The sequence below is a fragment of the Cetorhinus maximus genome, chromosome 23 (genome assembly GCF_964194155.1).
Source record: "Cetorhinus maximus chromosome 23, sCetMax3.hap1.1, whole genome shotgun sequence".
In the NCBI taxonomy this organism is placed as follows: Eukaryota; Metazoa; Chordata; class Chondrichthyes; order Lamniformes; family Cetorhinidae; genus Cetorhinus; species Cetorhinus maximus.
In genome coordinates this window covers 20,375,242-20,390,341 of record NC_135901.1, presented here as the reverse complement: position 1 = coordinate 20,390,341, position 15,100 = coordinate 20,375,242, and the positions used below count along the sequence as shown (strand labels likewise).

The 15,100-nt window shown below is 44.9% G+C and overlaps 4 protein-coding genes across 5 annotated transcripts in view; 3 read left to right on the top strand and 1 right to left on the bottom strand.

Moving 5' to 3' along the window:
- LOC144697310 (uncharacterized) overlaps positions 1-10,882 on the top strand; it is a 273,200-nt gene extending 262,318 nt beyond the window's left edge. The window contains exons 1-2 of one of the 2 annotated variants that reach the window (XM_078569287.1): positions 7,996-8,171; positions 9,337-10,882. In XM_078569287.1, coding sequence (XP_078425413.1) covers positions 10,100-10,528 — 429 coding nt within the window. In that variant the 5' untranslated portion in view covers positions 7,996-8,171; positions 9,337-10,099 and the 3' untranslated portion in view covers positions 10,529-10,882. Of the gene's footprint in view, positions 1-7,995; positions 8,172-9,336 lie in introns of those variants that run through there. The other variant, XM_078569286.1, reaches the window with a different exon arrangement.
- Positions 1-15,100, top strand: part of LOC144697337 (uncharacterized) — a 290,314-nt gene that overhangs the window by 68,548 nt on the left and 206,666 nt on the right. The gene's annotated exons all lie outside the window — the stretch shown is intronic.
- LOC144697059 (uncharacterized) overlaps positions 1-15,100 on the top strand; it is a 395,607-nt gene that overhangs the window by 260,859 nt on the left and 119,648 nt on the right. The gene's annotated exons all lie outside the window — the stretch shown is intronic.
- LOC144697151 (uncharacterized) lies at positions 3,925-7,980 on the bottom strand. The gene is made up of 2 exons (XM_078569002.1): positions 7,545-7,980; positions 3,925-7,248 (listed from the first exon to the last, which is right to left on the bottom strand). The coding sequence occupies exon 2, from the start codon at positions 6,885-6,887 to the stop codon at positions 6,117-6,119; it is 771 nt and encodes a 256-aa protein (XP_078425128.1). The 5' UTR covers positions 6,888-7,248; positions 7,545-7,980; the 3' UTR covers positions 3,925-6,116.

Here is a 15,100-nt window from a genome sequence, read left to right as displayed (position 1 = left end):
CGGCCATGTTGGTGACGTAACAGAGTGGGCGGGGCTTCAGGATTTGTGTTCCCAATTGGGTCCTAGTGCTAGTGAGAGTTGGTGCGGGGGGCAACAGGTTTTGAAACAGTTTCACGCACTCCCAGGTTGCAGGTGATGTTTGCAGCCGAGAGGAGTCCGTGGGCCATGTATATGTTCAGTGTGAGAGGTTGCAGTCTCCGTATAGTTACAAGAATGTGCTACACAACTTTTGGTTACACTTCAGCGCCAGGCTCCTAATCTGTTCTGCCGAAGGATCGTGAAGGCTCGAAACGTTAACTGATTTCTTCTCCACCGATGCTGCCAGACCTGCTGAGTTTTTCCAGGTAATTCTGTTTTTGTTTTGGATTTCCAGCAGCCGCAGTAGCTTTTAGCTTTTTGTTTTTATCCTAATCTTTGACTGCCCAGTGTGGAGGGGTGCGGGTGGGTAAGTCAGAGGATCTTCCCATTGTTACAGTCAGAATTTATGTGGTCTCTTCCGGTCCATAATCAGGATGTTTGTGTGTCATTTCCTTACCCTCTGAGTGATTTTTCTTAATTTAAAATAAATTTCAGCAGCAGGCTTTCTGGTGATTTTTAAAAGTAAAGCAGGTTATTTATTGTCACACTCTTGCCCTGGATGTTTAAACGCAACATCTCAATCACAGTATCTCACACACAGAAGTTAGATACGGATGAAGTTAAAACCTTAATTATAAAAATGGAATTTATAATTCAGTCTTTATATCAATACGAACCTGTTGTCTTCTTGGCTGAGCTGATCCTTTAGTTGGAGTGAAGGTCTTTCAGAAGCAAAGAATTCTCATCAAAATGTGCATCGTCTTATCGATGAATAGCCAGGAGATTGGTTCTCATGTAGACTTGGAAGCTGGAACAAGTACAGTACTTTGGCTGCATTGGTAGAGTTTTAGCTATGATGGTTCAGTTGTTTCAGATGTTTCCTAGTGCTTCAGATGTCTTTCACATATACATTTGCTTGGTTGAGGTTGTATTATACTGCAGTCCCTGACAGTTAATTCCAGTCACACGACTGCAGGGTTAACACTTCTGGGGTCCAGACCACCATGATACAAAAGAAGTTGATAATGGTCATTCACTCTTATCTTTGTCCATCCTTGAGCTCAAATATCCTCCATTGTTCGATATGGCACTCTGAGACCAACAGTATGGAGACTTCACATTCCCCACATGCCTGTTCATCCTTACACAATGAGATGTTTAAACTTCACAGGTGCCTGTGAAGTTCCCTTATTCAGGTCCATGTTCAACTAAATATTGGCCACGGAATCGAACACTGTCCACAGTTTAATGTCCGTAGTCACATGTTAAGTTGCAGCCATCTTAACAGAGTTTTGTGGCCAGTTTCACAAAGTATGATCTTACAGTGTCTAATATCCAGTATCCTCATACTTGTACTGAGCGTGACGTCCTGGACCTGCTCCTGGGCCTGGTTAAAACAGTCATTTGTAGGTCCAGGATGGGTGAGTCCCATGGGGAGGGAGAGGAGTTGGGGGGGGGGGGTGGAGGGGTGGGGGGGGTGGGAATCACTCTGGCCATCAACCTCTTTTCCGTGGTCATGTCTGTGCTCAGGTGGCCCTGGAGAGGGAGCAGTGTCCGTTGGTACGCTTGGTACATTCCACAACTGCTGGGTACTTCAGGGTACAGAGTGTCTCAGACACTGGAAACAACATTCTGGTTTAGCTGGGAAAGTTCCCTTTGCTTTTGTTGGATGTTGCTGATTTTGGTCTCTTTTAGTTTGATTGGGCAACATGCTTGGTGCAAACAAGACAGAGGAAAGAGTGTTCCACAGAAACTCGAATAATCTGTTCTGAATTTCTATCCAGTACTGACAGTGATGACTTTTGTGAACTCCTTTTACAGGATATTAGAATAGGAGGATTTGCAGAGAGAAATCTCAAATCAAACATCATGTCAAGATCTGACAGTCGCTCAATTCATCAGGACCTGAATATCACTGGCCATTGAATGTGGAAGGAGAAATGTTTGTCTGTTCTGTCTGTTGGAAAAGATTTCAAACATCAGTGTGACTGGAAAAGTACAGAGACACATACGCACCCGAGTGAGAGTATCCCAGTGCATGGACTGTGGAAAGAGCTTTAACCAGTTACACAGCCTGAAAAAAAATCACACCATTCACAGCGGGGAGAAAATATGCACGTGTTGTGTGTGTGGACGAGGCTTCCATTGATCATTCAACCTGGAGAGACATGAGGACACTGGCACCACGGAGAAACCGTGGAAATGTGGCGACTGTGGGAAGGGCTTCAGATCCCCATCCGTGCTGGAAATTCATCGACGCAGTCACACTGGGGAGAGACCGTTCACCTGCTCCGTATGCGGGAAGGGATTCATTCAGTCATCCAGCTTACAAAAACACCAGAGAACTCACACTGGGGAGAAACCATTCACCTGCTCCGAGTGTGGGAAGGGATTCAGTCAACTAACTGACCTCACGTCACACCATCTTATTCATTCTGACATGAGACCTTTTAAATGTGCTGATTGTGAGAAGAGCTTTAAAAGCTAAAAGGTTTTGCTGATGCACCAACAAATTCACACTGAGGAGAGTCCGTTCACCTGCTCCGTGTGTAGGAAGGGATTCACTCAGTCATCCAGCCTGCTGAAACACCGAAGAACTCACACTTGGGAGAGACCATTCACCTGCTCTGAGTGTGGGAACGGATTCACCATTTCAGGCCACCTGCTGAGACACCAGCGAGTTCACTCTGACACAAAACCTTTTAAATGTTCCGACTGTGAGAAGAGCTTTAAAGGCAAATTAGATCTGCAGATTCACCAGCGTACTCACACTGGAGAGAGGCCATTCACCTGCTCCATCTGTGGGAAGGGATTCACTCAGTCATCTACCCTGCTGAATCACCAGCGAGTTCACACTGGGGAGAGGCCATTCACCTGTTCTGTGTGTGCAAAGGGATTCGCTCAGTTATCTCATTTGCAGAGACACCGACACACTCACACTGGGGAGAGACTGTTCACCTGCTCTGTCTGTGGTAAGGGATTCACTTGTTCATCGTACCTGCTGAGACACCAGCAAGTTCATAAGTGACTGCAGGAGTTGGATTCTGCTGTTATGATGTTACCATGTTCATTCTGACAACTGGATTTTGTTTCAGTTGATGTTAATAATCTCTGTAACTAGGTTAGAGTTTAATATTCTGGATATAGGTTAAATAAATCAGCTTTGTGTCAAACACACTGTGTTCGAGTCCTTGATTTCTCCAAGATAAGAGGAGACTGATTAATGTCCTGTTATTGACTGTTCCGTTTTTGGGCCTTTTTACCTTCATTAATGGAGATTTGTATTTATACAGCACCTTTGACAACTTCAGGATGTCCCAAAGTGCTTTACAGCCATTTAAGTTCTTTTTAAGTGTAGTCACTGCTGTAATGGAGGAAATGCAGTCGCCAAATTGTGCACAGCAAGATCCCACTAATAGAAACATGACTTTGACCAGGTAATCTGTTCAGTGATGTTTGTTGAGGGATAAATATGTAGCAGTACACCAGGGAGAACTCCCCTGCTCTTTGGAATAACATTATAGGAACTTTTACACCAACTGAGAGGGCAGATGGGGCCGTAGCTGAAGGTCTCATGTGGAAGATGGGACCTCTGACAGTGCAGTGCTCCCTCAGTACCGCATCAAAATATCAACCTGGATTTTATGCTCATGTTTCTAGATGTGGATTTGAACCCACACCCTCCTGACTCAGAGATAAGAATGCAACCACTGAGCCACAACTAACACCTCATCATTACTCTCTATTTCAGTGCTCATACCTTCAGTTACTGTCATGGACAAGTGTAATATTTTAGTCCGGGAGCCACAGTTTATCCAAAAAGGGGGTAGAAGGCACAGTGGATTTTAAAGCATTTTATTAAGAAGCAACAGTTTAGACATGATACAACAGTTAAAAAGACAGAAAAGACATACAACCCCTAACAGGTGAGAATGGTTTACTGATCCCTGGTTGGACAAGTGGATGGGGAAAAAGCAGGGGGGATGCTGATCTCCGTATCTGGAGGTGGCAGTCTCCTTGGAATGGTTTACTGGTTCCGGGTCAGGGGGATGCTGATCTCCGTGGCTGGAGGTTACAGTCTCCTTGGAATGGTTTACTGGTCTCGGATCAGGGGGATGTTGATCTCCGCGGCTGGAGGTGGCAGTCTCCTTGGAATGGTTTACTGGTCCCGGATCAGGGGGATGTTGATCTCCGTCGCTGGAGGTGGCAGTCTCCTCGGAATGGTTTACTGGTCCCGGATCAGGCGGATGCTGATCTCCGTGGCTGGAGGTGGCAGTCTCCTCGGAATGGTTTACTGGTCCCGGATCAGGGGGATGCTGATCTCTGTGGCTGGAGGTGGCAGTCTCATCTTTTCTCAGTCTCTTTGACCCAAAGTGTTTGGCCAAATCCAGCATGGATCACTTTGAGAAGCTGTTTCTTGTCTGAAGTGATTTCCTTCTCAGAAGCTCGTTCATGTATCTTATTCCTGGGGATCTTTTGTCAATCACTTATTCAATTGTCCATTAGCAAGGGACAGATATTCAAGTTAATCGCTCCTGTTTCCATCAGAAATCCATGAAGTCATTTCATGGCTCATCACTTCCTAGGACATCCTGTTTAGCCTTTACTCAGACAGTTGGTTTACACATGGACTGCGGTGGTTCAAGAAAGTCGCTTACTGTCACCTTCTCAAGGGCAATTAGGGATGGGCAATAAATGCTGGCCTAGCCAGAGACACCCACATCCCGTGAACGAATAATAAAAAATAACATGGTTCATGAGAACCTCCACTCTGACTGAGTTTTCACAACTGACCCAGCTATTTCTAAGCTACGAGTTTGTTTTCCTAAATTTTTGATTACATACTGTCAGTAACACACTAAAGTCACTAGAATTAGAAGAATCAGCAACACAAAACCCTTGAGCTGCCACCAAGAATAAATGTAAAAACTTTGAGTAAAATGTGATAATTATCGACTTCGATTCATCCTCCCCACCTGCAGATCATCTCGCACAATTCTAAATTATTGGCATGTCGTAAATACATATGGTTCAAACAAAAGGTCATGCATGGACTTTAAAGATTCTCCAGCTCTCTGTTCACTTGCATCCACCTTGTGGATATTTTCTAAATCCAGATTCTATATGCCCCTTCACTTTAATTTTCTCCTTCTGATAGAGACCAGTGTGATTAATTCTATCTGGACTGTTTTAAAGTCAGTTTCCCTATGGAGTTTGTGTCAATAGCTTGATGATTTAAATGTTGTCTCATTCTCCTGACCACATTAACCACTTCAATGAGATGCTGTTGTCCAGTATTGAGCATGTCTGGGACCTGTTCTTCAGTGCATGCTCAATTTGCATTTCCCCGTGTTAGTTACTCCAATACATAACAAATCACATCTGCACACTCACACCAGTATCTCATATTGATACAAGTCACTCTAGACTTTTAGGTAAACTTACCAAAGATCAGGGGTGTGGGGGTGCAGTGGTGTCTCTCTCAAGATCTTTGCTTATCTCCCTCTGCAAGTTGTGATGCCTCAGCTAATGACCAGATGCAGTTTTCTGAAAAAGCTAAGAGGCAAGAATACAAGCATCTCCAAGAGATTTATTAGTTTCATGTACAGTTTCATTAGAATGTACACGGATGCCAGATTTGTTCCTTGATAATTTACTTCCATAATGGAAGTACCACTGTGAAGAATGTGCAAGTTATTGATAATCATCAGCAAGGATTATTCAGCACTTTCTAATTGGAGATGTTAATCAGTGGAGCCTTTCAGACACTGGGTTGTAGATTTTTCACCAAAGATCAATTTAGGATTGAAGTAAAAGTTCATAATGTTCTTGTAAGTGAGTTTCTGAATTAAGAGGAAAGATCTCAGATGGTCCCTTAAAAAAAGGACATTGCAGCCCCGAAAATCAATGACAACTTCAAAATATTAAACTCCAGTCAGATATAGGGATTGTTAATATCAGCAGAAACAAACCTAATATTGTCAGACTATCAATGCTGGACGTGATTAAGCAATAAGAGCAGAATCCAACCCCTGCAGTCATTTATGAACTCGCTGGTGCCTCCGCTCTTTAGCTGCCTCAGTGAACCCTTTTCCACACACTGAGCAAGTGAACGGTCTCTCCCCAGTGTGAATTCTCTGGTGTATCACCAAGTTGGAGGACTTGGTAAATCCCTTCCCACACACAGAGCAGATGAACGGCCTCTCCCCGGTGTGACCTCGCTGGTGTTCAATGAGGTTGGATGAAGAGCTGAAATTCTTTCCACAGGAAGTGCAGCTGAATGGCCTCTCCTGAGTGTGAACTCCCTGGTGATACTGGAGGCTGGATAACCGAGCAAATTCCTCCCCACACACAGTGCAGGTGTACGGCTTCTCCCCAGTGTGAACTCGCTGGTGTGCAGTAAGGTTGGCTGAAGATCTGAACCTCTTTCCACAGTAAGTACAGCTGAATGGCTTCTCCTCAGTGTGAATAAGCTGGTGTGTCAGCAGATGGGATGAATTTGTGAATCCCTTCCCACACACGGAGCAGGTAAATGGCCTCTCCCTTGTGTGAACTCGTTGGTGTAATGTGAGGCCGGCTAATTGAGTAAATCCCTTCCCGCACACAGAGCAGGTGTACGGCTTCTCCCCAGTGTGAATGCGTTGATGGTTTTTCAGCAGGGATGGGTCATAGAATCCTTTACCACAGTCCTCACATTTCCATGGTTTCTCCATGGTGCTGGCCCCAACGTGACTACGTCGATGGATTTCAAGATGGGATGGATAACTGAATCCTTTCCCACAATCCTCACATTTCCACGGTTTCTCCATAAAGCCGGAGCCCTGTGTCTCACCAAGTTGGATAATCAGTTGAACCCTTGTGCTCGCACAGAACACGTGTACACTTTCTCCCCGCTGTGAATGGTGTGATGTTGAAATTTCAGGCTGTCTAATTGGCTAAAGCTCTGTCAGTTAGTTCACTAGAACACTCAATTGGGTGTGTCTGTGTCTCAGTGCTTTTTCAGCTACACTGATGTTTGAAATCTTTTCCCACAGACAGAATGGAGAAACATTTCTCTTTCCAAATTCAGAGGCCGATGATATTCAGATCCTGGTGAATGGAGTGACTCTGTCAGATCTTGACGTGATGTTTGGTTTGAGTTTCTGGTCTGCAAATCCTCCTTCTAACATCCTGTAAATAGAGTTCCAAAAAAGTCATCACTAAGTTTAGGGTAGAAATTCAGAACAATTTCAGTTTCCATGAAACATTTTTTCCTCTCCTGGTTCCCCAAAGCTGTAAATCCCCGTCCCACACACTCCCCCTCCTCCCTGGGTTGAAATCTGAATGAAGTGTTGGATAATTCTTTCTGTAATCTTTTAACAAGTTTGTACAATGAGAGATAGCAACATGTTTGATAATTCACTTCATTCATGACAACATTAACCTGAATCACCCTGACGACCAGGCAGAATAACAGACATTTTCACCTTGTGTCCAGAACTGTGTGGAGATTTTCTCAGAGGGTCCTCAGTCACCATCACTGAGACTATCTTTATATTCCAGATTGTATTAATTGAATGGATTTAAATCCATGTCCCTAGAACATGACCCTGGGTGTCTGAATTACTGATCCAGTGACATTCCCACTAGGCCACTATCTCCCGCTGGTCTCTTTGTTTGAGGTTGTTCCCGGAGAGAAGCCGGAAGCGGCGGATAGTGAGAGTGGAGAATGTTCATTGTTTAATATTCGGCTCTGGGGCCGCACTCGGGATTTGTAAACCCCGCCCCCCTGCCCGGGGTTTATTAACCCGCTCCCGACAGTGACCTCTCACCTGACAGCTCACAATGCCCGGCTGATTGACGGCAGTGCCGGACCAATGGAACGAGAGGGGGCGGGACAGGAGGACCTGGCGGGAGCGACCGGTCCTCCAACCAATCGGAGTGAATGAGAGGCGGAGCCCTATCATCGTTGCAGGAGAAAAACAGAAACAGAAATACCTGGAAAAACTCAGCAGGTCTGGCAGCAGAACACGACCCTTCAAGGGTCATGAGGACTCGAAACGTCAACTGTGCTCTTCTCCGCCGATGCTACCAGACCTGCTGTGTTTTTCCAGGTATTTCTGTTTCTGTTTTTGTTTTGGATTTCCAGCATCCGCAGTTCTTTTCTTTTATCATTGCAGGAGACACGACTAGAGCATGCACAGTGCTAGAGCTAGAGGTGTGGAACCCACAATCGGAGAGAAATGTCCCCGAGCGAGAGACCCCCAATAAGAAGCTACCGGACCCGCGTTTGCACCGAGGGGAGGATTCAGAAATACCCGGTGGAGGCCGCAAACCCCCAATAAGATCCTGCAGATCCCAGGATCACAGCTCAGGGGGAATTTTATCCCTCCCTCTGGGTTCAGTTCAGCAGCCCCGGGGGATCAGACCGATTCCCCGTTGCTGCCCGGGGGGGCAGGGGAGACAGAGGGATTCCCCCTGGAAGGGCGGGGAGGGTGCAGAGGGGATTCCCCTGGGGGGACAGAGAAGATTCCTACTCCCGGGGACACACAGAGGGACAGGGGGGATCCTGATTCACTGCTGGTTTCCCCGTATCCAACTTATAGGTTTTGCCATATTCCCTGTGTCACTCTCACTCTCCTTTCCACACTCACTCTGTCTATTTTTTACCAAGCATTGCTCTGTTCTGCAGCCTTAACATTTCCCTTGCTGCTTTTGAATTTACCCGTTCCTGAATCCTCCCATTCCCCACCCCAAGGCATCCCAGGCACTAGGTTTTTAAGCAGCTTCACCCAGTCCCAGGCTGCAGCTGATGTTTGCAACCTAGTCCACGGGACATGTACTTATTCAGTGTGACAGGTTGCAGCCCCTGTATAGTTACCTAAAGGTGCTGCTGCTCAACATTTGGTTACATTTCAACCATTTGATTACAAACCTTTCGCTGCCCAGTGTGGCAGGGACTGAGTAACTCAGGGGGTCTTCTCCTGAACCTCCTCTTGGGCCTGGTTAAAACAGCAATTTGTAGATGCAGGGTAGTTGCAACCCTTTCGGGGGCTGGTGGTGATCACAGTAGCTGCCATTGTCTTGTCCGTGTCTGGGTGGCCCTGGAGAAGGAGCTTTTGCTGGGAGTTTGTTGGTGATTTTGGGCTCTTTCAGTTTGATTGGACAACATGTTTGGGGAAACAAGAGAAGAGAGAATGTTTCACAGAAACTAGAATTGTCTGTTCTGAATTTCTATCCTGGACTGAGTGATACTGACACTGTCAACTCCTTTTACAGGGGATTAGAAGAAAATTCATTGCAGATGTGAAACTCAGACGCAACATCACATTAAAATCTGACAGTCACTCAATTCATCAGGACCTGAATATCATCGGCCTTTGAATGTGGAAGGAGAAATGTTCTGTCCACTGAAATGATTTGAAAAAAATATGTGTGACTGGAAAAGCGAAGAGACACACATCAGAGTGAAGAGTGTTCCAGTGAAGTGACTGTGGAAAGAGCTTTAACCAGTTACACAGCGTGAAAAAACATCACACCAGTCACAGTGGGGAGAAACCATACACGTGTGTGTGGACGAGGCTTCAACTGATCATCCAACCTGGAGAGACACAAGGATACCTGCATCATGGAGAAACCATGGAAATGTGGAGACTGTGGGAAGAGATTCAGATCCCCATCTGTGCTGGAAATTCATCGAAGCAGTCACACTGGGGAGAGGCCATTCACCTGCTCCGAGTGTGGGTATGGCTTCGCTCAGTCATCTAGCTTACGTAAACACCAGAGAACTCACACTGGGAAAAACCATTCATCTGCTCTGATTGTGGGAAAGGTTTCACTCAACAAACCCACTTCACTACACACCAACTTGTTCACTCTGACATAAGGCCTTTTAAATGTTCTGACTGTGAGAAGAGCTTTAAAAGCCAAAAGAATCTGACACACCAACGAGTTCACACTGGGGAGAGGCCGTATACCTGTGCTATGTGCAGGAAGGGATTCACACAGTTATCCAGCCTTCAGTTACATCAGCGAGTTCACAATGAGGAGAAACCATTCACCTGCCCTGAGTGTGGGATGGCATTCACTCAGTTATGCAGCCTGTTGGATCACCAGCGAGTTCACACCGGGGAGAGGCCATTCACCTGCTCTGTGTGGGAAAGGATTCGCTCAGTTATCCACCTTGCTGAGACACCAGCACATTCACACTGGGGTAAGACTGTTCAGCTGCTCTGAGTGTGGGAAGGGATTCACTCAGCTCACCCACCTCACTTCACACCAACGTGTTCACTATGACACGAGACCTTTTCAATGTTCCGACTGTGAGAAGAGCTTTAAAGGCAAAATGGATCTTCTGACTCACCAGCTCACTCACTCTGGGGAAAGGCCGTTCACCTGCTCCATGTGTGGGAAGGGATTCACTCAGCATTCCCTCCGGTTGAAACACCAGCGAGTTCACACCAGGGAGTGACTGTTCATCTGCTCTGTATGTGGGAAGGGATTCACTCAGCATTCCCTCGAGTTGAAACACCAGCGAGTTCACACCAGGGAGTGACTGTTGATCTGCTCCATGTGGGAAGGGATTCTCTCATTCATCCACCCTGCAGACACACCAGCGAGTTCACAAGTTTCATGGGTTGGATTCTGCTGTTATTCCTGCTGTTAATCACATCCAGGACTGAACCACATTCATCCTGACAGTTGGAGTTTCTTTCAGTTAATGTTAATAATCTCTGTAACTGGGCTGGAGTTTAATATTCTGCATTTAGGTTAAATAAATCAGCTTTGTGTCAAACACACAGTGTTTGAGTCTTTGATTTCTCTAAGATAAGAGGAGACTGATTGATGTCCTGTTATTGACTGTTCCATTTTTGGGCCTTTTCTCCTTTGTTAATGGAGACTTGTATTTATATATCGCCTTGCACAACTTCAGGATGTCCCAAAGTGCTTTACAGCCAATGAAGTTCTTTTGAAGTCTAGTCACTGTTGTGATGTAGGAAATGCAGTCACCAAATTGTACACAGCAAATAGAAATGTGATTGTGACCAGATAATCTGTTCAGTGATACTTGTTGAGAACATAAGGAATAGGAGCAGGAATAGGCCATTCAGCCCTTCTGTCATTCAATGAGATCATGACTGATCTTTTACTTCCAACACCATCTTCCTGCACTAATCCTGTATCCCTCGATGTTTTTATGATGTAGAAATCTATCAATCTCAGTCTTGAACATACTCACTGACTGAGCCTCCATAGCCCTTTGGGGCAATGAAATCCAAAGATTCACCACCCTCTGAGTGAAGAAATTGCTCCTCACCTCAATCTAAAATGACCTGCCCTTTTCTCTGAGACTGTGTCCCCTGGTTCTAGACCCCCAACCAGGGGAAACATCCTGCATCTACCCTGTTGACCCCTGCAAGAATTTTGTACGTTTGAAGAGATCACCTCTCGTTAATAAAGGCCCAGTCTCTTTAATCTTTCCCCACAGGACAATCCCTCCATCCCAGGAATTTGTTTGGTGAACCTCCATTGCACTTTGTCTATGGCACGTGTACCTTTCCTTAGCAAAAACAAAACAGAAATATCTGGAAAAACTCAGCAGGTCTGGCAGCATCGGTGGAGAAGAGCACAGTTGACGTTTCAAGTCCTCATGACCCTTCAACAGAACTAAGTAAAAATAGGAAAGGGGTGAAATATAAGCTGGTTTAAGGGGAGTGGGGGGGGTGTTGGGACAAGAAGAGCTAGGTAAAGAGCCAGTGATAGGTTGAGATAACCAAAAGATGTCACAGACAAAAGAACAAAGAGGTGTCGAGGAGACCAGCACAGAATATTCCAGGCGTGGTCTCACCAAGGTTCTGTATAATTGCAGTAAGACACTTGACTCCTGTACTCAAACCGTCTTGTAATAAAGGCCAATATACCATTTGCCTTCTTGCTGTATCTCCATGTTAGCATTTAGTGACTCATGAACAAAGACACCAAAGTCCCTTTGAAGTTTAACACTTACCAGTCTCTCACCATTTAAGAAATACTCTATTTCTGTTTTTCCTACCATCTGCCAATTTTTTGCCCATTCACTTAGCTTCTCCAAAACCTTTTGAAGGGTCTTTGCATCCTCCTCACAACTCACACTTCCAACTAGTTTTTATGTCAAAAACTAAGGAATAAGCAAAACATCGAGGAGAACTCTCCTTCCCTTTGGAATAACATCATGGGAACTTTTACACCAACTGAGAGGGCAGATGGGGCCATAGTTGAAGGTCTCATCTGGAAGCAGGGACCTCTGACAGTGCAGTACTCCCTCTGTACTGCATCAGAATATCAACCTGAATTTTATGCTCATGTTTCTGGATGTGGATTTGAACCCACAACCTCCTTACTCAGAGATAAGGATGCAAACACTCAGCCACAACTAACACCTCATCATTACACTAGATTATTCAGTTCTCATACCTTAAGTTACTCTCATGGACAAGTGTAAGATTTTAGTCCAGGAGTCACAGATTCCTCAAAAAGGGGGTCTAAGCGTAGGTGATTTTAAAGCATTTTATTAGGAATCAATAGTTTAGATATGATACATCAGTTAAATAGGCAGAAAAGACATACAACCGGAACAGGTGAGAATAGTTTACTGGTCCCAGATTGGACAAATGGATGGGGAGATGTAGGGGGGGGGGGGTGGGATGCTGATCTCAGTGTCTGGAGGTGACAGTCTCCTCGGAATGGTTTACTGGCGCCAGATCAGGGGGATGCTGATCTCCGTGGCTGGAGGTGACAGTCTCCTCGGTATGGTTTACTGGTCCCGGGTCAGGGGGGATGCTGACCTCTGTGGCTGGAGGTGGCAGTCTCCTCGGAATGGTTTACTGGTCCTGGATCAGGGGGATGCTGATCATTGTGCCTGGAGGTGGCAGTTTCTTCCTTTCTCGGTCTCTTTGCACCAAAGTGTTCGGCTGAAGGCGGCATGAATCACTTTGAGAAACTTCTTCTTGTCTGAAGTGATTTCCGTCTTGAAAGGCTGTGTATATATTTTATTTCAGGGGGTCTTCTGTCAATCACTTATTCAATTGTCAAGGGACAGATTTTCAAGTTAATATTCCATTGGAAATCCTTGAAGTCATTGAGTGGCTCATCACTTTCTCGGGCATCCTGTTAACCTTTACTCAGACAGTTGGTTTACACATAGGTCACCCCATCATCTTCCACTGACCCTATCAAGTTTGTCTTGTTTCAGGGTCTGCACTGGAGTCATGTCCTTGGCAGAGATAACAGACCTACACTGTCCTGTTTGTCAACCTAGGAAGCTTTCTTCGTAAGAGAGAGAGAGAGAGCTATTCCTACAATCAATAAATTTATTTAAAAATTACAAGGTTATTGGACAATGATTTCTTCCAGATCTCCCCACCTTGGGAAGGTTGACTTCTCACAAACTGATTTCTGACTAACCCAGCTACTTCTAAGCTACGAGTGTGTTTTCGTAATTTCATGATTACATACCATCGATAACATACTAAAGCTACTAGAATTATCAGAATCAGCAACACAAACCCTTGAGCTGCCACCAAGAATAAATGTAAAAACTTTTCCAGTAAAATGTGATAACTATCAACTTCAATTTGTCCTCTACATATCATGTCACACAATTCTAAATCATTGGCATGTTGTAAATACATATGGTTCAAACAAAGGTTCATGCATCAAAAGTTCATGAATCTTTAAAGATTCTCCAGCTCTCTGTCCACCTTGTGAATATTTTCTAAATCCAGATTCTATATCCCTCTTCACTTTAATTTTACTCCCTCTGACAGATACCAGTGTGATTAATTCTATCCTCATTGTCTTAATGTCAGTTTGTCTACATAGTTTGTGTCAATGTCCTGATGATTTAAAATGTTAACTTAGTCTATGATCACATTAATCACATCATGTTGTTCTATTGTCGAGTAGCTGAGCAGGTCTGACCCAGTCTTCAGTGCAGTTTCACCATGCGTTCTTGCATTTTAGTTGCTCCGTATGCAACAAATCACATCTGCACACTCACACTGGTATCTCAAAATCATGCCCCCTGTGCCATCTGATACAAGTCATTCTTGGACTTTCAGATAATCTTACCAAAGGCCCGAGGGGTGGTCTGTCTGAAGATCTTTGCTTATCTTCACCTGCATGGTGCAATGTCTCAGATAGTGACCAGATTATCAAATTCAGTTTTCTTAGGAAGTTCAGAGGCAAGCAGGCAAACATCTCCAAGAGAAAGCTATCTATTTACCAGTCTCATCAACACTTTCCTGACTTTCAGTAGAATGTACCTGGATAGAAGATTAAGGTGATCGAGGTATGCAAGATTATGAGGGGCATGGACAGGGTGGATAGAGAGCAGCTGTTCCCCTTAGTTGAAGGGTCAGTTACGAGGGGACATAAATTCAAGGTGAGGGGCAGGTTTAGGGGGGATGTGAGGAAAAGCTTTTCTACCCAGAGGGTGGTGATGGTCTGGAATGCGCTACCTCGGAGAGTGGTGGAGGCGGGTTGCCTCACATCCTTTAAAAAGTACCTGGATGAGCACTTGGCACGTCATAACATTCAAGGCTATGGGCCAAGTGCTTGTAAATGGGATTAGGTAGGTAGGTCAGGTGTTTCTCCATGTCAGTGCAGACTCGACGGGCCGAAGGGCCTCTTCTGCACTGTGTGATTCTGTGATTAATCTATTGAACTATACCTAGGGTGAATTGTTCCACTTCCCATTTGATGGTGTGATTTTTTTCTTTTCTTTTAAGTGGGCCATCCCATTAATTACCATTTATCTCATTCAGGAGCCCTGGAGTAACTTTACTGTCCAAATCAGTATTCTCATAATCTGGCGTTTTTACCACAGAGAGAGAAGTGCTTGCAGCTAATTTTGAGGCGACTTTGATGTCTCCCATTCTCTATCACTGCATCTTGGTGGATAACAAATGGGAAAAAGCCAAATCCTTAAAAGGAAAGTCTTTAGTTCAATTCATAACCACGTTGATAGTTGAAAGGGCCAATTGCTGAAGTCACTGGGTGTCTG